This window comes from Merops nubicus, unplaced genomic scaffold, assembly GCF_000691845.1.
Source record: "Merops nubicus isolate BGI_N331 unplaced genomic scaffold, ASM69184v1 scaffold7933, whole genome shotgun sequence".
Lineage (NCBI taxonomy): Eukaryota > Metazoa > Chordata > Aves > Coraciiformes > Meropidae > Merops > Merops nubicus.
Window position 1 is genome coordinate 40712 of NW_008598208.1, and position 27225 is coordinate 67936.

At 37.8% G+C, this 27225-nt stretch overlaps 2 protein-coding genes across 2 annotated transcripts in view; one reads left to right on the top strand and one right to left on the bottom strand.

Annotated features, from left to right (window-relative positions):
• CDC73 (cell division cycle 73) overlaps window positions 1-27225 on the top strand; it is a gene marked incomplete at its 5' end in the record, with an annotated part of 85709 nt that overhangs the window by 33518 nt on the left and 24966 nt on the right. The window lies entirely within an intron of this gene.
• On the bottom strand, window positions 4286-5817 carry B3GALT2 (UDP-Gal:betaGlcNAc beta 1,3-galactosyltransferase, polypeptide 2). Its single transcript, XM_008936964.1, has one exon. It carries the CDS (start codon window positions 5688-5690, stop codon window positions 4422-4424), a length of 1269 nt encoding a protein of 422 aa, XP_008935212.1. The 5' UTR covers window positions 5691-5817; the 3' UTR covers window positions 4286-4421.

Here is a 27225-nt window from a genome sequence, read left to right on the forward strand (position 1 = left end):
ACACGTAGAACGCGCTCTGTGGAGTTACTGACCGTCGTGTCATGTCTTGGAAGTGAAAAGCACATACTGCAGTCACAAACTTAAAACTTTTCTTAGAAGAATGGATTTACCTCACAGATAGTAATTTTCTTTGGAAGGGGAGAAGTGAAAACACCACTAGAAACTCAGATCCTACTTTCTAGTTTGACCTCACTTTTAATGCTTCCCTAAGCTTGCCCTGTTTTTTTTTTTTTAACCTCTGTGGTGTTATCAGCTACTATGTTTTTAGTTACATTCTTCTGTTTTCTGATGTACAAGAGCTTTTTTAACTGACTTGCTGTAGGAAGAAGGCATCTACAGCCCTCTACCAGCCTTCCACCCCAGAAAGCCTTTAACTTCACTCTTGCTGTGGGCACAAGGCAAAGACAACGTTCTCTCCTTTCTGACCTACATTCTCACAGTGCAGCTTGGCAGAGCTGGCTGCACGGCTCCCCTGCCTCCCTCCTTTCAGGCTGGGTACGTCTGGTGAGGCAGAGCTGAAGAAGGGACTGGATGGGCTAGAGATGTTATCTCTGGTAATACAGCAAATGCCATGTCTATTAGGTATGATCTGCAGTCTGAAATTGTGGTCAGCAAGGGTGAGGCTGTGTCTGCCCAAATCTCGTGTTGTTTTGGAAGAACAACCTGAAATGAAAAGGACAATAATGCTCTTAAAATTTGATAGGTGCAGTTATCAGTGTAATTAAGTAATTGTCCAATATTTGTTTCTTTCTGTTATTTGACAGCACAAAATAGGGATCGGGAAACATTTTTTAGAATTGTAAAGATATATTAAAACCTACTGATGGTTTTGCAAATCAGTTACAAGACTGTTCTTGCTAAGAGCACAGATGTGAGAGGTCTCCCACATTAGTTCTCCCCTGTATTTGCATTTTCTGTGCTCAAAATCTATTAATCTGTAATTGCAAATAACTCACATCACTGATTTTAAGTGGGGATGTGAAAGGAACAGTTCTGTTGTTGATGAATAACAAATTTTGTGGGACATCGTTTTGGTCATCTAGTATCAATGTGTAAATTTTTCTTTAGTTGAAAGTTAAGAAAAAAAGTATGAAATTCCAGTTTCTGTTTTTTGTTACTTTGCTTCACTTAGATAAGATTTTTCTCTGCTGTAGTGATGGTACTGGTGACATTGAAATTTTTTTATGTAATAACTTTTGAGTCATTCTGACTTGTATTTGTTCTCGATTTGAAGCAGACACAGAAGTAAAAACATTTAAAGCAAATACTGTACAAATGTCTATATCTCAAGGAGTAAAGTAGTTTTGGTTGGGTTTTTTTAATTGCATTTCAGACATATTGGACTTTTGGATACAAGCTTGTATCCTATTGCTCATGAAAATACTTTTTTTTTTTTTTTTGGTCCTCCTTTATGGGGGAAGGAAGAGAAAGAACTTGTTGAAGGTTTTAATGCTATAAATAATTATTGCACTGTTTTTAACATGAACTATTTTTATGTTCTAGTAGAGTGAGGAAATATGTTACACACAAGCTAGAAAATGCTAAAAATAATCAGAGAATAGAATGTAGATATTTCATTCCGTAATTGCATATTTCATCATAGAAGCTGTCCCTCTTCTGAAAGCTTTGTAATGAACTATGCTAGAAAACAGCACTTGGACACAAATTATTTAAGTAGCTTTTGGCTGCCTTGATAATGACTCAAATGTATTTATAGAGTAGTTTCAGCCTATACCCAGTCATTAATACAAATTTTTAAAAATTATGCTGGACCCTTAAAAAGGCATTAAAAATAACTTCTATTTAACATCTTATGCTCCTCGGTAGTATTTTAATTAGAAAGAAGTTTGATATACTGAACTTGTAGGTATTGTATCATAATTCTGCCAAGTTTGGGCAGATCAGCATCATACGTGAGCTCCGAAGTGGAGTACCCAAGAGGTTGTTTGGCTGCCAAACTTTATGATTCAAGTGCCAAACTATATAAGGTTTAGTTATTAACATCTTGGACTATACCCAGAAGTCAGTAACAGCATTTTGAACTAGACGGAGTTGGTAAAATTCAAAGAGAGTACATTACAGTCTAGCTTGAAAGTGCTGAGGGCAAGGAACACTCCTGAAGCCCTCTCCAAGATGATGGGCTGTGTTCTTGGCTGGCATTACTAAGGTAGAGGCCACTTAAGGTATTGTACTTCTTCCAGAGCTGGATACCCTTGAGTAGCAGCTGGCTAGACTCCGGTTGTCTAAAACCCACTACTGTGTAAAGCTGGCGTATAGTTGACTTCAGCCAGGTGGCTTTCAGCTGGGGTATTACCCGTGGCCTGCGCTAGCTGGGTGGGAGGAAGCAGATCAAGTGTGGAGTAAACTATAGATGGGTGTTGGAAGAACACTCCCAATGACTTTTTCTAATGCAGCTTGCATGTCGGTGTCACACGAACACCAACAGTTGTTACATAAACAAAGTGGATGCGCTTCCAATCTAGTTGGAGAAATCTTTTCTGCAGAGAGTTTCTATTTTTACACACATCTGCTTTTCCTGGAAATGGATGCTTCTACAATTTGAAGTGTCTTGGAAATGCTCTAATGTATGATTATCATATCTCAAATACAGCAGAAGACAAAATTTGGTGGAGGATCACCAAAAAGATGAAGAACAAATTCCCATATCCATCTTCAATAGGAACCCTTAGAATTTCTTCAGAGGGCTAGTCCAGTGCAATATAGTCTCTTCATGTGTCTAAGTGCCAGCATACAGACAACCTCAGGGCTGCTGAGAGTGCTCAGTAATACAATTTGTCTTTTCATTACAAAGAAAGAAAACCTGCTGTGATTTGTGCTGTGCATGGTATGAAAACTAGTCTTTAAGAACTAAGAACACTAGAAAAGAGAAGGAACACTACAGCTAGAAATAAATTTCTTCCTCAGCAGCTTTCCCATAGAAAGTGAAGTCTGAAGACCATAAATATAATCAATTTTATTAAATAATAAAAGTACATCAAATATTTGTTCTTTATCCAATTAAAAAGTCCCAGTCAAACAGAAAACTAATCACAATTCCATCATTTGCTGCTAAATCTGAGGTGGGTATTGCTTACCCTGGCACTGTGACAAACAGTAATAACCTGAATCTGATACAACTCAGCTGTAATTCTGTTGGAAAATAAGCTTTAAAAGTTCTGTTTGTTAGAAAACTGGAAACCTGTAAATAGATTTAGACTACTTCTCACATTTGTTTTCAGTGGTACGTGTTGTGGCTTCAATTCTAAAAAAAGCTTGGGTTTTGTTCTTGCCCATATTGTTGTCTAGAACTCTTATTGGTATGACGACCCATTCTTCCCCACCTATAAAGTAGGGTGTGTGGCTGAGCTTTCTCTAACAGAACTGTTTTTCACTTGACTGATCCTTTCTTTTCCTTGCACACAGGAAAGAGCAAAATAACAAAGATATGGTTGCTTTTCTCGCTCTTTCCTCAAAATGAGATGTTTTCAAGACTGTGAAGTTCCATTTTGCATTTCTGTTCAGCCATTAATTGCTTTACGTAACTTCAAGGTAACTCAATAGCAGATTTAATTAATTTGCATCAAGATGCCAAGCTGAATGTCACTTGGCACCAGATTTTAGGAGCTTGCCCTATGATGTCTAGAGAAAAATAACTTAGTCAATCTTTGAGGTGAATCTAGTTGAACCTATGATGGAACTTAGAACACCGCTTGCATTCCTGAAGGTGATGTTCAAAACCACAGTCTTCTGAACTTTGATTTTATTTATCCCTGCTTCCTAACTGAAATCAGCAACCTTCCCAAAGCTGGGCCTACTTTAAAAGAGTACTTTCTTAGTGTGTTACAGTTCATTGGTAGTGTCTTAACTTAATTGAAAATGTGACATTCCTAAATATATGGTACCTTAAAGAAGTGTATGACAATTTTAATGTGGTATTTGAAGGTAACACTGATCTGCCCTTTGTGCATTTCCTTAGTTTTTAATTTTTCATTTTATAGCAATTCTAGATAGCAAGAAATCATTACATTGAAGAGACCTAGAGCTATGAATTAATTTTTTTTTAAAATAAAATTTTAGCGGGGGAAATATGCTCAATTATCTTTTATTGGCACATAATTCCATAATTGTACCACCAAAGTGTGCATGCTTATTATTGCACATTAACACAAAAATTGTCCTATACCATCTTCTTTTCTCCTCCAATTTACTAGGAAAACCTTTTGGTTATAGTTTCGTAACATTAGTGTTATCAAGAGCTATACTTTTTATTTTTGGATTAAAAAAATATTTTTCAGACTCCACTATGTGATGGGTATCAACTAAAAGCTGTCCCATGAAGCTCATCCATTTTCACTGTACATGCGCTCAGCGGTATTTACAGATTGCACATGGCGGACACTTGACAGGGCAGCGTTGTCCTTCTAGTGCAGCTTACGGTGGCGATACCTGCCTGCTTTTTCTTTTGCTGCATTGGCACAGGCGTTGTGCTTATTTTGTTGTAAGTGGTTCCAGTATTTGATCAGTTCACTAGGTTGGAACTGATGGGAGGTAATTAGGTGGCTATATTTACAGCTGGAGTAAGAAACTCGCCAGTGATTGAAGACAAACTCATTGGGCGGAGGCATAGGGTCAATTCGCAGCTTGGCGAGACAGATTCCCACATATACATCCTCTAAATGCAAACGTCTGATGCTTAAGGAGACTTTAAAGATTTTTTCTGCTAAATCTCCAGAAAAAACATAGCCAGTTCCAGAGCAGAATACAGGATAACGTTCACTTGGATACAAATCGGGTGGCATATACCACTTACTATCTTTGTTCCTATTAGGTGCATAACCTCTCATTAAATAACCTGTGAAATACTTGTGCCTCGGAGGAAGTTCTGGTTTCAAAAGCTTGTGTATTAAATATTCAGTATTGACAAACATATCGCTGTCAGTTTTCATAACATAGGGAACGTGTGGACAGTAGGATGCAACCCAGTTCATTCCCATCAGAGTTTTAATGGTTAAATTATAGTAGGTGTCGAAGTATTCTTGTTGAATGATGTCATGGTACTGTCTACTTTCCTCTAGAATGGTACGCTGGAGGTATCCATTTACCTTGATGCTTAACCCCAGCAAAAAAATGCGAACAATTTGGATGCCAGGTGTCAGGCTTTCGTTACCCCAAGTTTGTCGAATGGCTTGTCTGGCTTCCACCTGGCCTGGCTCTGCAGCTATGAGCAATATTAGAAAAGGGGTCTTCTCCTGGCACTTCTCAGGCTCATTGATGATATATTTGAAATGATAGGAAGTTGCATGCCCAGTACCTTTCTCTTTGTAAATACTTCCATTGGCACTGAGGGTGTTTTCCAAGCCAGTTACTCCTTGCGGTGAGAGGTCCGTGTTGTTGGAGTTGGTGACTGTTTGAGGCCTGAGCGTCTGAGGTATGACATCTTTCCACATGTTCCTTAGAGAGCTGTGATTTGTCTCACTTTTTGTAGACCTAAATCCTCGTATAGTGTAAGCCATGGGATTGTCTCTGAATGCAGCTCTGCCTGGTAGCCAGTCGTGGTGATTGAAGAACAGAAACATAGCAAAAAGAAATACCAGAGAGACCAGACCAATGAGATGGGTACGAAACAGAGACCTTTTGGCATTCCAGGTCATCTTTGCAAAGCAGCAGTGTCGTCTTCTCCACTGAAGCATGTTGTAAGAATCTAGTGATGGAGTATGAGACAATGGCCACGCAAAATGCTTTTCCGATCGTGTTTGAATCGACTGCTATTCTTTGGTGTTCATTTTCTTTTGTTCACGTTGAGTAATTGTCTGCAAAGTTTTAAAAAAAGAGAGTCAGAAAACTTAAATTCTACACACTCATAAAAGGTTACAATGAACAACCAGGTATAAATGTAACTGTGTTTCAGTTTTTTAAAAAAAACGTAGCCTGTATTGATATAAGCAAGGTTCAAATTATGCAAAAAGCCAGCCTGGTTTTATGATTAAAGTTGACTTGATTAGCTAGGTTTTTGTGGTAAAGGTTTTGACAAACATCCTGGGTACCAAAGATTAAAAGGGGAGGGGAAAAAAAAAAGATCATCTTAGCAGAAGTGTGTAGTAAACATAAAAGGCTTTATGTATCCTGACTGTGAATTCCTTGTACAGTGCTTGAGAAGGACTGAATGGAAAGGCGTTGATACCAGATGGAAGGTTTATTGGCATTAATTAAAATCGATTTGACATGCAGAGGCTAGTACAGCTCGGCGTTCAAAAACCCTTTTTGTGAAATGGTCATGCATTGGTGGTGGGACAGACGGCGCACGGTTGATTATGGCAGAGTTGTGTTAGTCACAGAACACTGCTTGGCGTGTTTCCACTAGCCCCAACTGTGCTCAGAAAGTCAATGAGAAGATGCACCTGTCAAAATTAATTTTCAGGGTCCAGTAACCTCACTGCACAGTCCTCAGATGATAACACAGGTTAACATTTTCTCAAGCACCTTTAACCTTCTCCTCTACGTTGAAAGAAAATATTGAATGCAACACTTGGCTGCCATGCCAGGCTCATATGCAGCCGAGTTAAAATTAAGCTGTTGATTTGTAGCAGGCAGAGATGTAGGGTAAATCTTCATATTAACTTGAAGTAAAATTGCCTGGTGCTGTTTCTGGCAAACTGTCTGATGAACATGATTTTTGCTTCTTTCCTGTGAAAATGTATATGTAACTACTATGCTTCCAGTATCACATGGAAATCTCAAACATTGTTACCTGCAGCTGTAATGGTAGAAGGAAAGTACCAAAGTAGTTTGTGCCTCATTTTATCTTAATTTTTTTTTTCATATTCAAGAGCAGAGTCAATATGGCAGCTTCATGATGCTGCATATTAAAAGCTTATCACATCATCTCGTAAATGAACCTTTCACTGCACAGTAGCAGTTCGTTTGTGATTTTCAATTTGCCCTAATTTACTTCCTGGCTCTAGGGTTTTGTATAGGAAAAAGGATGACAGTTGAACAAGAGTCCAGAGAAAATGGTATTTCTAATATAAATATGTAATTTATTAATTGCTTTGCTATCTTCTAAAACCAATATTTGGATTAATGTCCACATTTAGAAATTAAGTGACATGTTATGTGGGAAATTATGGGATTTTACTTCATAAGGAAATACTTTAAGACGAGATAGCAGTTGAAAAATGTATTGAATTGTATGGGTGTGACCTAACATTCAATCTGCCCTGTTCATGTCAGTGAAAATTTGTATTTCAAAAGGATAGGGAGGGACACATAACTAAGTCTCAGTTTAATTACTGTATGTCAGTTTATATATAAACAAAATAAGGTGTATGCAGAAGGATGCCTCATTTGCAGCATTTGGGAGCAAGGTGAAGGAGGTGGCATCACACCAAGTCAGGGTTGTCTCTCTTGCTGACCTCCACTAGGAGGAGCAAGTAGGTGGGATTTTAACAGGGCTTTGTGACAATGTAAATGGGTCTGAAAAGACAGCACTGCTCCTTAATTCTGTTTCGGAAATAGCAAAATGTTTGCCTGGTGATATATTAAGCTCTTCCCCATCGCTGTGCTGTTACACAGCATTCATTAGTTCTCAAGCTCACTGAGAGTATTTCTGGTTGGGTTTTTTTTCTTTTGTTTTTTTTTTAATTGATGCCACTTGCTGGGGACTGAGCTATCTTTCTACGAAGTATTTTCAAGTCTGCAGCTGTTAAATCTGTGTCTAAAGGATGCAGCTTAAGAATGAACCTGAAATTCCACACTGATCTTTCTGTGCTGCTTTAACTTGGATATTATCCTTAGGTAAAAGAAAAAAAATCCCTGGAGGTAGAAGGCCTCTGGCCACTTGAACCTGCTTTTACATGCTCAGAAAATAAAAGCCTGCCCTCAAGACTAATAACTTTTTATTTCTCTGCAGTAAGTTTTAAGTGAATGCTCAGCTATTTGGGAAGAATATCTCTGCAAAAGCAAACATAAGTGTGGCTTCAAAGGGTACCCTAGATCTCACAGAAATTGTTTGATACGAGTTTGGAGGACACTAGTGGGAATATTCAATTAATTGTTGTTGCATTTCTGTGTGCATAGTTCAGGAAGAAAGTCAAACCCAGAATTTCATGAATACGGAGTAGCAGCTTGAATTGGAAAAAAAATTGTGACACTGAATTGTTCCACTTCTAAAATTGTCATCATTAAATGCAAACAATTCAGCAAATCTGTGTTTGGTTTTTAGCTGAGGCAGTGTTTTGAGGTTGTGCACCTACTTTCATATGGCAGTAGGTGCAAGTGAGAACCTTAAGTTATGTAAATACTTGTGTAAACTGAAAACTGTTTTCAGGGGCTGTCTTTCTATGATACACTGAGAAAGTGTCCCAGAAAAGGCAATTGTAATGGCTGAAACCTTTTTTTTTTTTTTTTTCAAGTCTGCATGCTCACATTGTGAACATGAAAAGAAGTTTTATTGTGAAGGATGGAATGAGAATTGTAAGATGTTTAAAGAGAGGAATTTCTCGGTTAGTTCCTTTGTTTTTCAGGGTGGGAGTTTCCTAGAAAATCTTCCATCTCTGCCTGTTAAAAAGGCATTGTATGAACAGGAAAAGGACCCACATCTATTTCCTGGGTTCATAAACCTATTGTCTGAAGAAAAAAAAAAAAAAAAACAAAACACCTTTGTGTCTCACTTTCTTTATAATTCAGGTGTAAAACATTTCAAAATATACAGTGGGTATTAAACATTGGAAATTCAACAATAGCACTTGTTCCTTTAAAAAATACTGCGTGCTAGGCTGCGTTGCTTAAAAATACTGTAAGCAGCTGTCAATATATATTAAACCCACTGTCAAATAGTATCATAAAAATATTATTTTTCTCTCAGTTTTTAATTAGTGCTAGAGTGTTACTGTTTTTGCCCAAATATTTAAAATTTAATTTCACAGAGGGCAACAGCCATTGGCAAGAGGTAAAAAAAAGACTAAATATAGCAAAAGGTTTCTACAATCACCTTGTCCTCTGAAAGTGTGGTGTTGCCTGTAGATCTGAATTTTGAAGATACGATTTACAATAGTTCTACTTCATTTTTGGCACTTGACTGTGCACTCACTGATGCATTATGAAATGCCAGATATATAAACTGTGAGTGCCTCTTGAATTTTTATTTGTGGTCTATGCTCTGCTGGTGTTTTGGCTCCTTGTACTTTCAGTTCTGCTCTATAATTATAGCTTTGCAGATTGAAGCATTCGACTTCCTATTCACACGATCTGGATTTTCATATTTTGATTAGCTGTGTGGGCAAACTCTTTAATTAAGAGGAAAGAGTTCAAAAGGCAGCCTGAGTCAGTATTTTGTTAAACAGCAGCAGCAGTTGAATATTAGGCCTCACATAATGTACCTGAGTTCGCTTAGAAATTGCATTAATCTTTTGCTCAAATCAGTACTCGGGATGAGGCTTGTTGTGCAGGTTTTTAAATGTCAGATATGAAAGTCGCAACACTAGCTAGGCATGCTTCTGCAGGTGTATTGCCTCAGGGTGGATTTTTTTGGTTTTAAAAGTTCTGGAAAGTGACTTCACCTTCTAAAAGTCTTAAAAGTGGTCTGAAGCCCGTGACTGTTGTATGCTGCATCCTTAGGTATGTGAACTCTGTCCAGCTGCAGTTGTTTTATTGCATGCTAGCATTGCCTTGGGCAAAGAAAACACATTTATGTTGACATATAATGATTTATTGCAGCTGATTGGTATACTTTGCAGATAGGCACTTTTTCTGTGATGTATCAAACTGGTACAGATTTAAGTCTTAAATTTGTATTGCAAATATTGATCTTGTTTGTTTGCTACTAGTGATGAAGCATTTAAATTCCAACATAAATAGAAATGGATGGCAATTAGATGGAATGTCATTTTACAATCCAAGTTAAACAGTCAGTGTTTTCACATGAAACAGAAATTGTAATGATGGCGTGAGATAAGTTACGAGCTCACCATTTTGAGTGTGCAGTGTTTGAAGGTTCCCTTTGGGAATGTCAGGGGAGCCTGATGTTACTTGTAAAATGTGGTGCCTGATTGCACTGCTGATGCTTTTAAATCATGTCCAATCTTTTGCATGCTCTCAGTATACGCTTGGCTGATATTAGCCTGATGACATTTTGCTTGTGTTTGGGGGGAGGGGGGGAGAAGCAAGTATAAAAAGGTCTGAAGGTACTTTTATGATAATGTAATTTGACTGCATGGTCTGTTTTGATGGTTCAGTGCTCTCAGTGTGCCACATCATGGACATTTTACCAGTGCTTTAAGATTACTTTAGATAAGGATTAATTCTGACCTAGTTTGAGAGGATTTCTGGGTTTTTTTTTTTTTCTGCATTGAGGGGAGGGTTTGAGTTTTTAATTTCTCAGTTAAAAGCAATCAATACAGCAGCTACAATATCCCCTTTAATCCCTCCTCTCTAGCCACACCAACCTTGTGCAGACTGTAAGCAATGCATTTAGTAGGCGTAAGGTAGTGACATTGTGCTGTGGGAGAGGAAAGCCTGCTAGGTTTTTTCTTCTCCCTGTTCAGAGCCGTTATCTCGGGGCTCTGCAAATTAGGGACAATAACTATCTGTAATGGCTGAAAAGGTAAGAGACAATCGAATGAGTATCACGCACAAGGATTTGACATACCTTCCTTGGTCAGGCCATTTATGGTGCGAGGATTATACCCACAGAAAATAGTTTTGGCACGCCATCCCTTCAGCAAAAAAGATGCTATCGAACATGCGCACATCCCCCAGCAGTCTGCTCCCTGCGATTGCTTTCCACGGTATCCAGCCTGTCCATCCGTCTGCTCGCTGCCGCGTTACCTTGCTCGCTCATAAGTGGTGTCCTTGTCTTGGGGCTGTTTGTGCATCCTTTGAACAAAAGGGCAGCAGTGCTCGTTCCTGCTCTGGCCGGGGCCGTCTGGGGCTGGCGGGCGGCGTGTGGGCGCTCTTACAGCGGGTGCTTCCCGTGCCGGACGGTGCAGCGCTGGGCTCTCCCCTCCTCAGGATCCATGTTTCTGACGGGAGCGCTAGCGCCTGGTGGCTCCGTTGCCTTTCATAATAGGATTCCCCTCTACTCCTTCCTTCATTGTTGCTAGGCAGTAATAGAAATGGTTTTGAGCTTTTTGAACTGAGGATTCTGGTCTATAAAATCCATTCCGTAGTTCCTCAGCTGCTGCACAGGCAGGCAGCAGTTTAAATGTGGGCTTTGACAGATGCTGTCTTCTGACAGAGCAGAATTTAACGTCATTGCTTGGCTGAATCCCACGTGATTGTTTGCATTCATTTTGACTAAATCCGAAGGCAGCCAGAAAGCTTCACAGGCTCTCGCTCTTATGTGATAAATGATACAGACTGAGTTCAAGCACAGTGATAGGTGGATGGTGCAAAAATTGTATGGTTATTAAATGAATGATTGAGGGTTTTTTCAAATTATTCTCACTTTTCCTTGACGCTGTAACTTATGATTCTCTAGGGGTTTCTTAATGCTAGACATTCTATTCCTGTATTCCAAAAGCTGTTCTTCAGTGCAAAGGAATTATAAGCATTTAAATACCGAAGCTGAATTTAACCCTTTTGGCTCGGTTCAAGTATAATTCTTTTGTGCCTTTGTGCCAAAGAAAAAAAAAATCTATTTCTTTGCTCATACTTCCTTTTACACATGCTTACTCTATAAAAGCTGCTTTTGGTAATCTTAGGTTAGTCAATTAAGCTGGACAACACTAATTTGTGAACACATGTTGTTAAGCTGCCTTTCTGTTGTTAATGGCTTGCTTTCTTGGTAAAGGTTGAAGTCTGGTATTGCAGAATCGTGGGTGCTTGATTTCAATTATTGATGGAACTAAAGTGTTTTTTGTCTGTTACAGACATCCTATGTCACAGAATTTGTCTTTTGGTCCTAATGAAACTTGTCTTACTTTCTTTTTTGTCCTTTCAATGGGTGACCCTTCTGTACTGAAGCATCTTATTGTATTTACTACATGTTATAAATAAAGTATTACAAGTGAGAGCTCAGAAAGCAGAAGGCTAGACTCAAATGTCACTGTGTTTGCCCACTCTGTTTTGAGAAGTTAATGACTAGCTCATTAGACTGTTTTTTTGCGTTTTGATTGGTTGGATTTTTGGTTGGGAGGATTTGGTTGTGGGTTAGTGTAGGGTTTTTTGGTTTGGTGGTGTTTTTTTGTTGTGTGTTGGTTTTGTTTGGTGGGGGTGTTTTTTTTGTTTTGTGGCTGGGTTTTTTTGGTTTGGTTTTTTTTTTTTTAGCCAAAGGAATAAAAAAAATTATATATATTTGCTCTATCACATGAAATCTCTGATAAGTAGGATTTGGGATAGGTACATCCTTTACTTGCAAATACGGCTTCCCTAGGCAGTCAGTGTGTTTTACTACTCTAGATGTATATTCTGATAATTTATTAGAAACATAATCAGATTTATATCCCCTTAACTAAATCACTTTTGCACACTAACTTTATTTATCTAGTCTTGTATGTGTTTCCTATCATAATGACAGTTTCCACAAATCCTATGATCCTGTTTGAGGACACTTTAGGAACATGAGCATATCTCCCAAATACCAAATACAAATACAATGTAAGGATCAGTGATGACTTGGATCTCCTCCACTATAAAAAAAAAAAAAAAAAAAAGTTTTTAAATAATAGAGCTGGGGGGGGGTCAGTGGGGTGGTGGAATGAGAGAAGAGAGACTCATGTCCAGCACCACTTAGTGTTCTGGGTGTTTATGAATAATTCACAATGAGTGCTTTGAGAGATTGTGTGTGTGCCCAGTCTACTGAATTTTCCACTTAAACACAAAGCTTTGTAATCCTTACCCTATGTAATATACAGAATGTTATATAATCTGTTGCTTTATGTATACAAATATGTGACAGAATTTGGCTAGGAGTGTTGTCAGTTTGCTGTATTCTGTACTTCGAGTAGGAGATCAAGTGAGGTATTCTTGTAGTTAATTTACCTGGGCTGATGTACATAGAAGCAAGGACTGTTTTTTTTCGAACACCATCATGTAAATCTGCCTCTTATTTTTGAATTTTCAGATAAGACACATATTCAGCAAACAAGTCTAATTCTCAGCACAACAGTTATTAAAATCCATTGTATTTTCACTTTATTTACTACTTCTTCACTGTACTTGGAAGTGTAACTGAAGGTTTGAGTTGTATAGTTTGTTTACATTCTGGAATGGGCAGAGCTGGCTTTATTTTTTCTGTGAATACTCATTAGTAAATAATAAAGGTAAAAAAAATCCCAAGGGCAGTTTTTTCTAAATATAGACTATAAAAAAATATAATTTTTAAATAAAGTTAGAAGGGAACAGACATCACTTTTGGCTTTTAATTATTTTACTATGTCACTTGTGCATAGCTTGTAAGGTTCAGGTGGAGCTCTTGCCTGCTGATGTGTGTAAAATCTGTCATTTTGCCATGCGAAACGAATTTAATTTTGAATTCTTAAATGTTAAAGAACAGGGTTGTTTTTTTTTTTTTTTTTCTTCACTCATTCTTTGCTTTTCAAGCTCATCTTACAGGAAAGTGGGGAAAAGCTTTGATTTTTCTACTACCTTCTATCTGGTTGTGAATGGTGTAGCTTCAGAGAGTCAAAGTTTCAGGAAGAAATTACTTCTCTTTTACAGCACTTTCTTCTTTACTACTTTTAAGTGATATGGTGTATTGCTGAGTATTTCGGGAGGGCAGAGCTTGCTTTGTGTTGGAAATGTGACCTGAGGGTTTTTGTAATCTTGCTGGGCTGGAGATTGGAATGAGCCTTATTTTGGCTAAATCTCATTGTGAAGGGTCAGTGGTCTGCTTGTTCCTGATCCAAGGAGTGTAGTATGTTCTGTCATGTTTCTATGGTTACATCTTAAATTAGAAGCTGCAACGACAGTGTTTGAAATGCTGCCATCCATTAAGACTAAGAAGTTACTCTAATGTGAAGATGTGCTGCGTGTGTGTAAGGAACACTGCAGAGTTACCGTGGCCAGTGAAAGGTTGACTGTTCAGCGAGTTCTGCAAAGCTAGAAGCACATGCAAGGAGTCAGAAAAGATGTCTGTCTACCTGGAAGAACCTGTCCACACAACAGCTGTGGACTGTGCAAAATTTCCTTATGCATAACAAAGGTGTGTAAATTTGGAGTATTTTCTTAAAAACCCTTGAACTTCCTACATGTCATTTTTCAAGGGTATCACTAGAATCTTGTCTAACTGGTTTTAAAACCAATCGGACTGTAAGGTTGTGCCATTAAGTTCTGTCTTCACGCCATTAACAGAGGTTTCTCAAATCAATTTCAAGTTGTTGTGGTAGCCAGGTGTGTAGTGCTTGGCAATTCTCTGCCTGGTGGCCGCAAGTCCCCTGAAAGTTACACTAAACATCTGCATTGTAGCTGACCTGCCAACTGAATGTTCCCACATGGACCATGCTTTCCATATACTCCATGAGTACTTTGCAAAGATTATTACATTTTATTGTAGTAAAACGTAGTATTATTTCAGCTGTAATATGTTGAAAATGTTTCAAGTGACAGTTTCAGTTTGAAATGATTAACAGCAACATTTTCAAAGCTTTTTTTTTTTTTTTTTTTGCTTTTAAACATTCTGGAAATGAGAACAGAATGTCATAAATGCTTATTTTTACTTTTCTGTGTCAGGAATTATTAGGTGTATGGCCAATGGCTATTCTGTTCTTTGCTTCAAAAAGAATACTTCTTCCTCAAGTCATTTAGAGTGGACAGGTCAAGGTTGTAGAATATTTGTCATTTTCTTGACTGCTTTGTGATCCCATTGTATTTCTTAAAAAGCATGTTTGTAACTGAGTGGAAATAGCAATCTAGAAACGACCACAAGTGTCAGTATTGCCTGCCTTATTTTCCTTAGCATATTTTCACCATTGCTTAGCTAGTTGAGAAGCACAGCTTACACTTTCTATGTTTTTTCACAACTGGCCAAGATTCTGCACTTTATGGTTTGTTTATGGTGTGCTTAAAATAAGCTTATAATCTTTGAATGTCTTAAATTTGAAACAGAAGTGCAGCAATACAAGCTCAATCAGAAACAGTGATAGATTGAGAAAAGGTTTCTAGTTGTTCTGAAACATGCATATTTTTGTTTGCTAATGAGTAGTTGATAGTTATGTTATTCAAAAAGGAATATCCCCTAACTTTGCGAAGTTGTAAGAGAAAAGACAGTGATCTTTTCAAGACAGGGGTATGCTTCTTGTTTTATCTTCCCTAGGAAATGTTTCAAGGGTAAGTTTCATAATTCCAAAGCCTGCCTGCATTTTTTTTTTTTTTTATTCAGTGAATTGACATTCTAGGTATCCAACAAGAATTCAATCCATTCTCCTGTCACGGATTCCTGTGAGGTTTGGAGAGCTTCAGAATTCACATGAAAAGCCAAAATACAAAGTGCTTTCAGTCTGCATTCTGTTCTGGTTTTGTGTCTTATTCAAACTTCGTGTGTTGGACGGCTGTCCAGACACGCTTCTTTCCTCAGTAATGTGTTGTTTGCTTTATCACATCCTCTTTCTTTTCTGTATTTTGGGTTTTCATGTCTTCCCACAGGCTTTACATCCAATTACTGCTATCTCAAGTGCTAATTGCAGATATTCTTTATTCCAGGGGATGGACAACATAATTTTGTTTTTATTATGCAGTAGTTTTGGTTGTGCGGTTCTCCCCTGATGAACAGGCAGTCCAGTGCCAGTGGTAATATTTTTCTGCCTGTCACAAGTGTTCCTTTTGCATTCTGAGAAGAGCAGGGATTTTATGAAGCTTTGATTCAGCACAGCAGGGGAGGAGAGCAGGCCAGCCAGCAGAAGTACCAAACGTTTGCAGGCAGTTTAAAGAACAACTGTGGAAAACAGACTTTTGTTTTTCCCCTTGCCTTATAACTTACCCCTAACACCAACCCTCGCACACCCAGCACGGGAATTTGAAATGACAACTTAAATTCTTACAGAAAGTGAGACTTTGGGATAGAGCTGATACTACATATCAAATCTCTTAAATCAGGAAGAATCTGGCATCCTATGGGAGGACACTACCTTCTGTGCCTAAGGGGCAAAATGCATTGTTCCAGCTGTTGCCAGCTGTCCAGCCCCATTTCTCTGTCTAATTCTTTCCTGAAACAGGCAGAGGAAGACCTTTTTTTCTTAGGCTATCTTTAGGCTCTTTAGGCATCCAGCACTACTGTTGCAATGATCTGAATAGTCTTGGTCCCTAAGATGCATTCCCAGGATGCAGACATCCTGCCCAGTGCCCTTGGACTGCTGGGTAATCTATGTAGAAAGACTGTTGAAGAAATGAGCAGCTCCAACTGTTCATCTGCTTGCTACATTTCCACATACCCCCCGCCCCTGCATGTGTATGGCTTGTATGTGAATAAAAAAGCATTTTTTTGAGCCTCAAATTCCTGGTTTTGAAGCTGAAATGTGGCAACACAGACATTTAGTTAATGTTAAATAATATTAAATTGAAGAGCTGGTCTTTCAGAGCTGTCAAAATTTCAAGTGTCTCAGAGTTGAGACCTATAGTGACTGTCACATTCCCTCAGTAGCTTTAGGACATTAATTCCTATAGCTCTGTCCTGTAGGTATCCTCATTTATAGCTAAATCTGTGGGACATGCAGGATTTATGAGAGAAGTAACAAAGATTTAGCAAGTGCCTAGAGCCTTTTTTTCAAGCACAGATGCTTAAACTAGGAAGAAAGGCAAAACCTGTGGAAAAATCCTGTCTCCAGTGATCCAGCAAGTACCCTTGTAATAAATTTAGCCAATATTTGTTCATATCTAACAGAAAACCTGAGATAAAATGGAGAATAATTCCCCTTTTAAGAGCAGTTCCATGCCACGCTCTTTGACATGTTGAGGGAACTAAAATTGCTCCGAACACCCTGCACACCACCGAGATTGATACATTGGCTTCAGCTTGGCCAGCCTGTTTCATGTATGTGGTTTTTCATAATGTTGTTCCATGTTAATGATTCCATCAACATGAAGTAGTTTCCAGTCTGTATATTAATGAAAAGCTGATTTTAATACATGCTGAGTTTTCTCATGTAGTGTCCTTCATACCATTGAACTGATTCCTGGTAATTTCCAAGTTAATTCTGTTTTGTGGCAAAAGTCCTTTGGAAGTAGACTTGTTTGGAAGATGTTTTATTGTATATGCTTCTTGTGAACAAAGACATTGAGTTACCACACAAAATGGCTTTGCATACCCCTGGTTGACAGTCTGTCCTGCAGACTGTCTCTTTCCACTTCTGAAATTCACATTAAATTTTAATAATAGCATCCCTTTAGCAACATCCAAGGAAAAGGAGACATGGCTTAATGGTTGGACTTGATGATCTTAAGGGTCTCTTCCAACCTAAAGGATTCTGTGATTCTGTGAATGGTGCTTTATTTCTGAATAAGTGTGTTCATAATTCCTTCTGTAATCTGATTAAGATTCTAGATTAATTTTGTGAGCCCAAGGATTTTTTTTCACATAAATTACTAATGTAGAGTCAGAGTCTCCAGGACTTCTGGCCCTCAAATATATGATATAGAAGAAATCCTTAAAGTTCAGTTTGTATTATGTTAATTGACAGAGAATATTGGTTCAGAATTAGAGAGTTTTTGTTCTTTTCTGCTATCCTAAACTATTTCAAATTTAAATTCTAGGGTTTTTTATTTTCTCTAATTCAGTCCCTTCCAACAGGAATAAGGAGTCAGAGAGAGCTCTCTTGCATCTTGTCCATCTCAAGTCATAATATTAAGAATTATTAGTGCATACTGTAGGGAGCTATGTGTTTAGCAGGGAAAAAAAAAACCACACACACACAACTAGATATATTTAATGTAATAATGCAGACTTAATAAAATTTGGCCAAAAATTAAGGATTAGATTTTTCTGTAATAGATGAATATTCTTGTAAGTCTTAATCAACATCTGCAAAGCTTTCTATCGCTCATCCGTTCCACTGGAGTTAGTTCATAGGGAGCATCTGTCATCTAAAAAAATCAACAACAGAACCTCTTAAAAACACAAAAAACTGTTATCCTCTTAAACTCCAGATATCTCATGACCCCCTTTTTTTTTGTTTTCTCATCACAAGTATTTTCATTAGACTTCTACAAATACTTTTTCAGTAATTTTTGCTTAATGTATGTTTCTTATTTGCATGTGTATTATGTTTTACACTGAGGAAAAAAAAGAAATAACTTTTAGGAAACCAAATCTGGCTTCTGCCTGCTTTGCATCTCCATCTTACTGTTTTCAATGGAGTTACTTAGTTTGACAAATATAAAGATCTCTGTAATTCTATTAATATTAGTAAAAAGTGTAATAAAAAAAAAAAAAGACAACAGTCTATTTCTACTTGTGTTGCATTTCTAGGTAAGCAAGAAAAACAATAAAATGGAATACAAATCCCTTCTTAATTTAATGAAGCCTGGATACAATACAAAAAGAATTCCCCACCACCACCACCTTTTTTTTCTTTTTAAAGAATCTAGGTCACCTCATATGGAGATGATTTCTTTACTGTGAAAAACCACCACTTTTTTTTTTCCATTTTCTTTTCTTTTTTTCCTTTTTTTTTTTTTTTAAGTTGACCCTACACAGTGCTATCTGGTACTATGCACCAATATCTGTGCTTTTATGCTGAGTTTGCTTTGTGACAGGAAAGAGGGGGGTTGTTATGTGTAATTAACTAACTTATCTGAGGTACTCTGGGAGAGAGGAATGGGCAGGGAGATGTGTCAGTAATGTGAGAAATGCTGGGTACAGTGGGGAGGGTTAGAGCAGGTCTCTTCAATCCGTACTTCTCTTGCTAGCAGGTTGCTTTGGACCAATGCCAGATTAAAATTGGATCTGTGCATTCACATGGTAATGCACACAATCAAATAAGCCTTGTGGAATGTCAACCATTAGGGAATAGATGCATCAGCCTACTCGGAATAGTCTGGAACTCTGGAGTTGATTCAGGTCCCATGTGGCTGGAGCTAAGAAGCTCTGACTCTGTGTAGAATTGCTTGCTTGTTCTCAAAACAATGCTGTGGCATACATGAGATGCTTGCAAGATTTATAAATAGTAGCTCCATGCTGTGTGGTGGTGCTGTTTCTGGAGCCATGCTGGCCTGGGAAGTGAACTGGCTGTGCTTCCCTAAAGCTGCCCTGAGCTCCTGAAATCGCTAAATCTAACCACCTCTGTCATCTCAGGTGGAAAATGTGCTACCTAGAGTATCTGATCCCAGTTGATTGAGACCTGATGGCAACAAAAAGTTGGGGGGGTTTTAGAACAGCTGTCATACTGGTAGTGCCTAATCATTTTTATCTAATTTTCTGATGTTTTTCTTCAAACTAAGCACTAAACAGTGACAAATTTCAGAAGATAAGTGTTTTTGCTCCTCCTTCAAAATAGGCATATATGAATTTGCCCAAGAATATGACAATGTAGAAGCTGAGAAGTAAGGAAGAAATATGTAGCCTGGCATTAGCTGTTCAAACTTTTCCTTACATTTCCAAAATGTCTTTTTAGAGGAACAGGAATAAATAAAAATGTTTGCTTTCTATACTTATTACCAGCCTTTTGAGCCACACATAGAATTACTATGTTGCCCTTTCTCAAAAGGTGACGCTGCTATTTTGATTTGGTGCTTTTCTCATAAAAGTAGAGCACCACCAGATTAAAATGAGGAAATTATTGGGCAAGTCTCTCTGAAATTGAATCTGTTTGTGACTGGTGAAGCCCTCCTAAGCACGTACAGAAAGTTCTGGGGTGTCATAAGAGAGGAATCTTGTTATGCTTTGGGTTTTTTTATTGAGATCTTGGCACTGAAAGCCTAACTGTATTCCAAAACATTGTTGACTCTTAATGGCTTACTCATTTTTATTTCCTGCCACCTAAGAGGTTAGCTTTCTGGTGAGGGGACCTTCCTTTGCAACAGATTGTGAGAGAAAAAAAAAACATATTTTTTGTCACTGACAGTAGACTTTTCAAAGGCAAAACGACTATTTGAAGTAACAGGACAGATGTGAGGGCTGAAGGAGAGCTGAAGAGGTCTTGCTGCTTAAGGCAGATTTCCTTCAGATAAACTGTGAAATCTACAGGATCATTATGCATGACTGATATTTGCTAACATGTAAGTTGCAGAAATAATAGTTGCAGTGAACTTCACCTGTGTCTGTGGTGACTGGCGTAGTCTGTCAACTTAGACATTTATTCACAGTGGGAAGTTCTTCAAGGCAATTTTATGTGTCTGTGTGTATATATATATATACACATGGCGGAGTGTGGGAGTGGAGAGAGAGAGTGAGTGAGAGGCAACATTGGAAACTTCTAAAATTTGTTTTAAAATACACTTCTGAGTCTGCTCATTTTTTTGGGTATTTTGTGGGTTTGGTTTTTTTTAATTTTTTTTTTTTTTTGCAGTGGTGGATGGAGACTGCATAAAAGTCATGGTATAATAGGAAGATCCTAAAATTTGTAGTTTTTATAAGGCACTTGTCCTGTCTTCATCTTTGAACAGAATGACCCCAGACTGTTTGAATGAGACCTTGTCAGTTTACCTTCATTTAAGAGGCCTGCACTTCTGCACTACCAAAAATACAGCTGTGCTGTAGACATTTCAAAGAACAATTGTATTATAAACCAGATCTCATCATGCATAAATAGAAGCTCAGAGATAGTCTTATCTACTGTATGCATTGTCTATTAAATGGAAAAATAAAAGTTGAATGCTGTCTTCTTAGTGCTTTGAGAAGGGCTTAATTTAATCTTCTCTACTAAAGAGAGAAGAATAATGGGGAATTTCAATATAATGCCAAAGGAGGCTGAAAGTAGAGGCAGAAGGCCAAATGGAAAAATTCCTTGTGTGATACAGCCAGAATACATCCTGTATTTTAACTTAATGCACGATTTATTGCCATTAGAGTTATTTTTTGATACAGGCCGTATAACATCATCAGCTTTTGCATTCTACAGTAGGGTGGTATGAATATGTGTATTTAGGATAGAAATACCAATAGCAGTTTGCACATCTTAGCTGGTATATAATATTGTAGCAATAATTGACAAATTCTTTTGTATGCATGCTAGTACAAATAATTTTTAAGGGAATTGTTTCAACCTAAATATTTGTCATGAAGCACACAAGTAGAAAGCATTCTTGCATTGATGAAAATATGGTATCTATTCTTCTGTTGTTTGTCTTCAACACAAATCTATGATGTGTGACTAAAAGACAGCCCTGTCAAAGGCTGCGTAAGTTGTCAGAGAGCCATGCTTTTACAACACACTTAAATGAAGACAGCTGAAATTTAACACAGTATTGTCTGTTTTGCTCTTTGGGTACAAACCAGAAGGTTTTAATTTCTTGTAGTGTTTGCAGAATTAGTAGGGTTCTTTTTAAATCTTGGAATCTGTTGGACAAGTACGAATGCTTAATCTAGGAAGTACAGAATTTTGGGTTCAGAGGATGTCTTGCTGGCTGTTTCTGATAACATGTACAGTGGTTTAGTACTTACTCTACAGTAGTGTTCCCTGCAGGATATTTTAACTCTTTAGTTTGTTTACAGCTGTACCTTGGGAGGGAAACTTCAGACCTTTTTGAGTTACCCAGTTGTACTGAATGGAAATTTCTTGGAGAAGAGTGTGTGGGGGAATAAATGTTTTGGTCTAATTTGAGTGCTCCTTCATAATTATAAATAAAAACAGATTTCAATTAAAACGGAATTCTGGAATGAGAGTTCTGCCATGAAAAGCACATAGTGCAATGGGTCTCACTGGGAAACAAGGAAGGAGAGAGTTGGAGAACAGGACTACAAATGGCATATAACAGTACCCAAAACATCACTTTTTTTGTTCTAGGTGTTTAACTGTGTTGGAGTGTGTGAACCTTCTACGTAGTGCAGTGTAAGGAAAAGATCTCAGCAGTCTGGAAGACAGTTTGTCAGAACTACTATTACTGATATAAGTGGGAGGCTATTAATGTAAATTTTGGAAATGCTCAGACATCAGAATATTGTAGTGAGGAAGATATGTTAATGCTTTTTACTAGTTGTAGGAGCAGTCATTTGAGGAAGAGTGCAAATTTTTTTTTCCATGGTGTTTTACTGTGTTAAATATATAAAGCATGGGAGGCTATGTAATTCCTAAAGTTAAATATTAAGTGCTTATGAACTTTGTAGGTTTGGTTCTTGAAGTTTGTATGTCTGTTCTTTTGAATCCCAACATGCCTCTGTGCCCTGGCTTAAAATGTGAGAAAATGTTTCCAAGGAGCTGTTTTGTTGAAATCTGAATGTAAATGTTTTGGTGCAGTAATAGATGTCTTCTTTGAAGTTAAACCTACTCAAATATTTTAATTTTACTTGATACAACTGTATGGAATCACCAGGCAGAAAGAAATACTACAACCAAATGTCAGTTCCAGCCATAAAAGTTTTCATAATGTTGCTTTTTCATGTGGCACCATATAGCAAGCCTGTACATTGAAAATGGGAGGTATTCTGTGTCTGTTCAAAATAATTCATTTCTCTCTGATTTAGGATTTTTAGCGAAATAAGTTTGTTCAAAGGATGAACAGTAACTTTGTGTTTGGGGGCAGATTGTACCAGATTTCATAGCTTCTTGTACTAAAGATGGAGTGTAGATCAGTTCCTCTGAACAGATTATCAGCCTGTTGACAAAGACTGTTATATTGTTGTGTGAGGAAAGGAGATGGGGAACAGAATGTGGCCTAGTAGATGTGTGTACAGCTCATCCCATCCCCCCTGCTAGAGGTGCTTTTATCACAAAAAGCTTTGTCTGAAGTTTTTGTTGCTGTTCCCATGCATTTTAACCTTGAATAATGCTGTGTTTATGTATAGTGTTTGGCAAACATTTCACAGGGCCTTTTCTGATCATACTAACTGTAAAAGTAAGGCTTAAATTAGGCATTTGAGAAAGGGTGAAATGACTGAATTTGCATTCTTGCCATGGAGAAGTGGTATCTTGTTGCTATTATGATCAAGGGTGCTTAGCCACAGTGTTAAAAAGCAAACAAAAAAGCCTGTTTACTCATCGTCCTCCCACCACCGCCCACCAAAAAACTCTGATTTCATTCACTTCCGATCTTCATGGCAAAAATGTTTTCTGCCTTTCAGTCGTTTTTTTTAAATGTGTTAAAGCAATAATATCTGTAGAGTAAGAGCAGGATAAAATTGAGGGTGGGGAGGTGGGCGAGGGTTGTGAATATGGTGATTCTTTGATTAATTTTTATTCTTTGATGTCATATTAAAAAGGAATATATAATTGAAAACAAACCTGTGAACTCCAGCATATGCGAGTGCAGAACTCAACAGACTCTCGCAAAAGACTAATGCAGAAATTTTTGCAGCTAATTACTCCTCTGTTTCTAACTTGCTTGTCTGATGCTGTGCAGATATCTCAAGTCTCAATATTTTGTCAATATTTTTATCACCAGCACCCAAGATAATTAATCTGCTCTGTCTCAGTGGACAGTTTGTTGCTATGAGGGCCTTAACAGATGTTATGTTGGGGTTTTTCTATTCTGTTTGCAAATAGCACAGGTAACTTGTAAAAATACACAGTTATTCTTTTCCTTTTTATATTCCTTTGTCCTGTACATACAGTTGCTATCACTTCACTTTGCTGTAGCCTGTGAAGCAAGGGGATATCCAGCAAAACTGTCTGGAGTGTCTTAGAGTACAACTTGCAAAATAAAGAAATACAAAGAGTTAAGAAGAAAATTTGAGTGCATAAATTTTTTTACCATTATTACTTGACTGACTGCACACGTCTGTACTTTAGTGTTACTGTCAGCCTGTTCCAGTTATAACAGGCCTAAAGTTCATCACCTCTTGTGGTTTAAAAATCCCTATTCTTTTGCAGTTGACCTTGCATGGTAGATTCGCTGTTTCTCCTAAAGGAAGAAGCCTTGAGTGTAAGACCGTCTGCAATTAGAACATTTTTCTAGGCTTTACCCTGCCCTGTGACAGTTGAAAATAGCCCTTTTTATGTCAAAGTGGTTATAGTATATTGTATTCTTACAATCATCACTGTCATCAGTCAAGCCCTCTTATCTCTTGGCTTGTTCACTACAATTTATAATACCTAAAGCTTTTGATCCTGAAAAACTTCTGAACTCATCACTTACTTTTCTAGGCAATACAAACAACTAAGAGTTCATCAGTCTACTCCTTAGCTTTGTGCATTGCCTCCTAAAGGAACACACTTTGAGGATTTTCTCCTGGTATTTTAAATCTTCCAAGGTGATTGCTTGCAAAATTGCTTTCATCTCTCTGACCATGAAAATTATGATAATTGTTTTCTTGTATTGTAATGTAATATATAACCATAGTGCTGGGATTGTAAAAGCTGGTAAGGTATGGAAGAATAATATTGAAACCTCTTTACAGTGAATAGAAAGGATATCACATCAAAATGAAGTACAACAGGGAGAAAGTCGTGCTGGATAATATGTTGAAGCAATCATGAAAAAAAATAAGGTTTTTAATCGCTTCCTATGTATTAGAATTCTAGTATTACAGCATCCCCTGTTCTAGCAACACAATTCAGTATAACCAAGGGAAGGCTGGAAAGAGCCTCATCAGTTTCTGTTGCATTGAGATGTTGAACAGCATCACATGAATTTAAACAGTTGCTTGGTTCTTGGTTCAGTTTGCGTTTTCTGGTAGAATTTTCCCTCAGAAATAAAGGATCCATCTGTATGCATTTAGGCATCTGCAGAGCTTTTAAAAATATTCTTCATGCGCAAAGCATTTCAGGAGTCTTTACAGAAGTTGCAAAGGAGCCTTCCTCAGCTCTTTTAAGCCTTTTTCTCTGCAAATTTATTGCTTGCTGAATGCAGGTGTAAGTGGGGTCTTCTTCCCATTGCTCTTTACCAAGCTGCATTTTCTTTAATGCCCACAGGGGCGTTCTTTTGAACACCATTTCCAAAGCAGGACACAAATAGAAAAGTGATTTTTTGTTTAGAGTTTGCACATCAGCAGTGCTTTACACAAGTGAGTTATTTGAACGCTGTATTCTGTGGGGTTCTGATGAAAAAACACTTAATGTCAATGACTTAATACTTGCAGTTACAGGTAGTATTGGAAATAGAGATTCATGGATGTGTGAATGTGAAAGTTGGAGACAAAAGCATTAGGAAAGTGTAGTAAATTCACATTTATGTAAATTTCAGTTCTGTTGAGTTAGTGTGCACATTCTGATCTTAGTACACAGAACACCAGTAGGGCATGAACTTTTGCACCTGAATTTTAAGAAAGATGAAACAATTCTCAGAGCGTGTTTGTCAGAAATCTTAGTGATTGCTGAATAATATGCATGAGGCTGGCTCAGAGAGTTACCCCAAAGGGAAATAATTCTAAGCAAAAATATTTTAATGATACCTACTTTTGTCTCCTTGCTCAGCACAAATGAATGAGAGAGACATCTAAATAAACATAGGTATGTATGTTATAGGCAGGCCTCTATTTTTTAAAAGAAGCAAACGATACCTCTGGTGTTCTCGGGATTAAGCGTTGTTTTTTTATGAAAATAGCTTATCCCTAGGAAGACAGAAGTACATACATATTTCATCTATCTTTGTCAACACCATTGCTCTTCCATTCAGAATTGCTATCTCAGTACCAAAAGTTGGAATTACATGACTGACAAATTCAAGATGAATATTTTAATGTTACTGATACCTTGTGGAAGGATAAAGATGGGAGGGGCTTTAGCACACTTCCTTGAAGACTGTTCAGAAATGTTTTGAAATCTTAGCTTTAGGATCATCATACTTAAGTTTTAAGGTATCTCAGTAATTCATTAACTTTCATTAACTCTTTCCAAAAACATCTCTGGTAATGTTGTTGTTATTCTAGCATATTTGTATGGTTTTGTTCCTAGCTGATCACTAGTCACTACAGTATCTGTTTAGGTTCAGTTGTAATTTGTGTTGCTTAGAACCATTTTCTTTGCACAACTGGGATATTGCCTAAACTACCTATAAGAAGACCAATTAATTCCATCGTATTTTTCCACATTTAAACTAAGCTTCTTTTAACCTGTTTGTAATGAACAAGAAATGGCAGTGAATATTTTTCATATTTTTTCAATTACACTGATCTACAGGCTTAACCTGCTACTGAAAGAAAAATCAGTAGTCGTGTTCTTTATTGTTTTACAGTGTCAGTGTTCCAGAATCTGAATATTGTCATTTTTTAATTCTATAATGGACTAATAAAGGACCGGGTTTGTAAACAAAAGTTTTATTTGAATGCTGCGAAACAACAAGTATTAGTATTTCTAAGTTTCAGTTGATCCCTTGGTGACTTCAGCATAGTTTTATTTCTGCCAACCCTCCCTTGCTGCTTCTCTCTCCCTTTGCTCTGCCATTGTAATGCTGTACTCACTCAGAAAAGATTGTCTACATAGGATTTTCTTACACTTGCAAAATTTATGTACTAAACATAGAATCATAGAATCTTTTAGGTTGGAAGGGACCTTTAAGATCAAGTCCAACCATTGAGCCATTAGGGCTCTAAAGTCCTCTGCTAAAACAGATCAGAATCTGTCAGGGTTGGAAGGGACCACAAGGATCACCCAGTTCCAACACCTCTGCCATGAGCAGGGACCCCTCCCACTAGATCAGGCTGCCCAGAGCCTCATCCAGCCTGGCCTTAAAGACCCCCAGGGATGGGGCCTCAACAACCTCCCTGGGCAACCCATTCCAGGGTCTCACCACTCTCGTGGGGAAGAACTTCTTCCTCACGTCCAGCCTGAATCTGCCCACTTCCAGCTTTGCCCCATTCCCCCTAGTTCTGTTGTTACTTGAGATCCTAAAAAGTCCCTCCCCAGCTTTCTTGTAGGCCCCCCTAAGATACTGGAAGGCCACAATAAGGTCCCCTCGGAGCCTTCTCTTCTCCAGACTGAACAGCCCCAACTCTCTCAGTCTGTCCTCACAGCAGAGCTGCTCCAGCCCTCGGATCATTCTCGTGGCCCTTCTCTGGACATGCTCCAGCAGGTCCACATCCCTCTTGTAATGGGGGGTTCCAGTTTACTAATTTTAACAGTATTTTGAAAATTATGCTGAAATTTGTTGTATCTTTTTAAAAAGATGGGCATCAAATTTTCTTCTTTGCAACTGATTTGGAGGCTTGGCAGTCTTCAATTGGTATTTTTCTTCAAACTGGACTTGATAAGATGTGATCTTCAC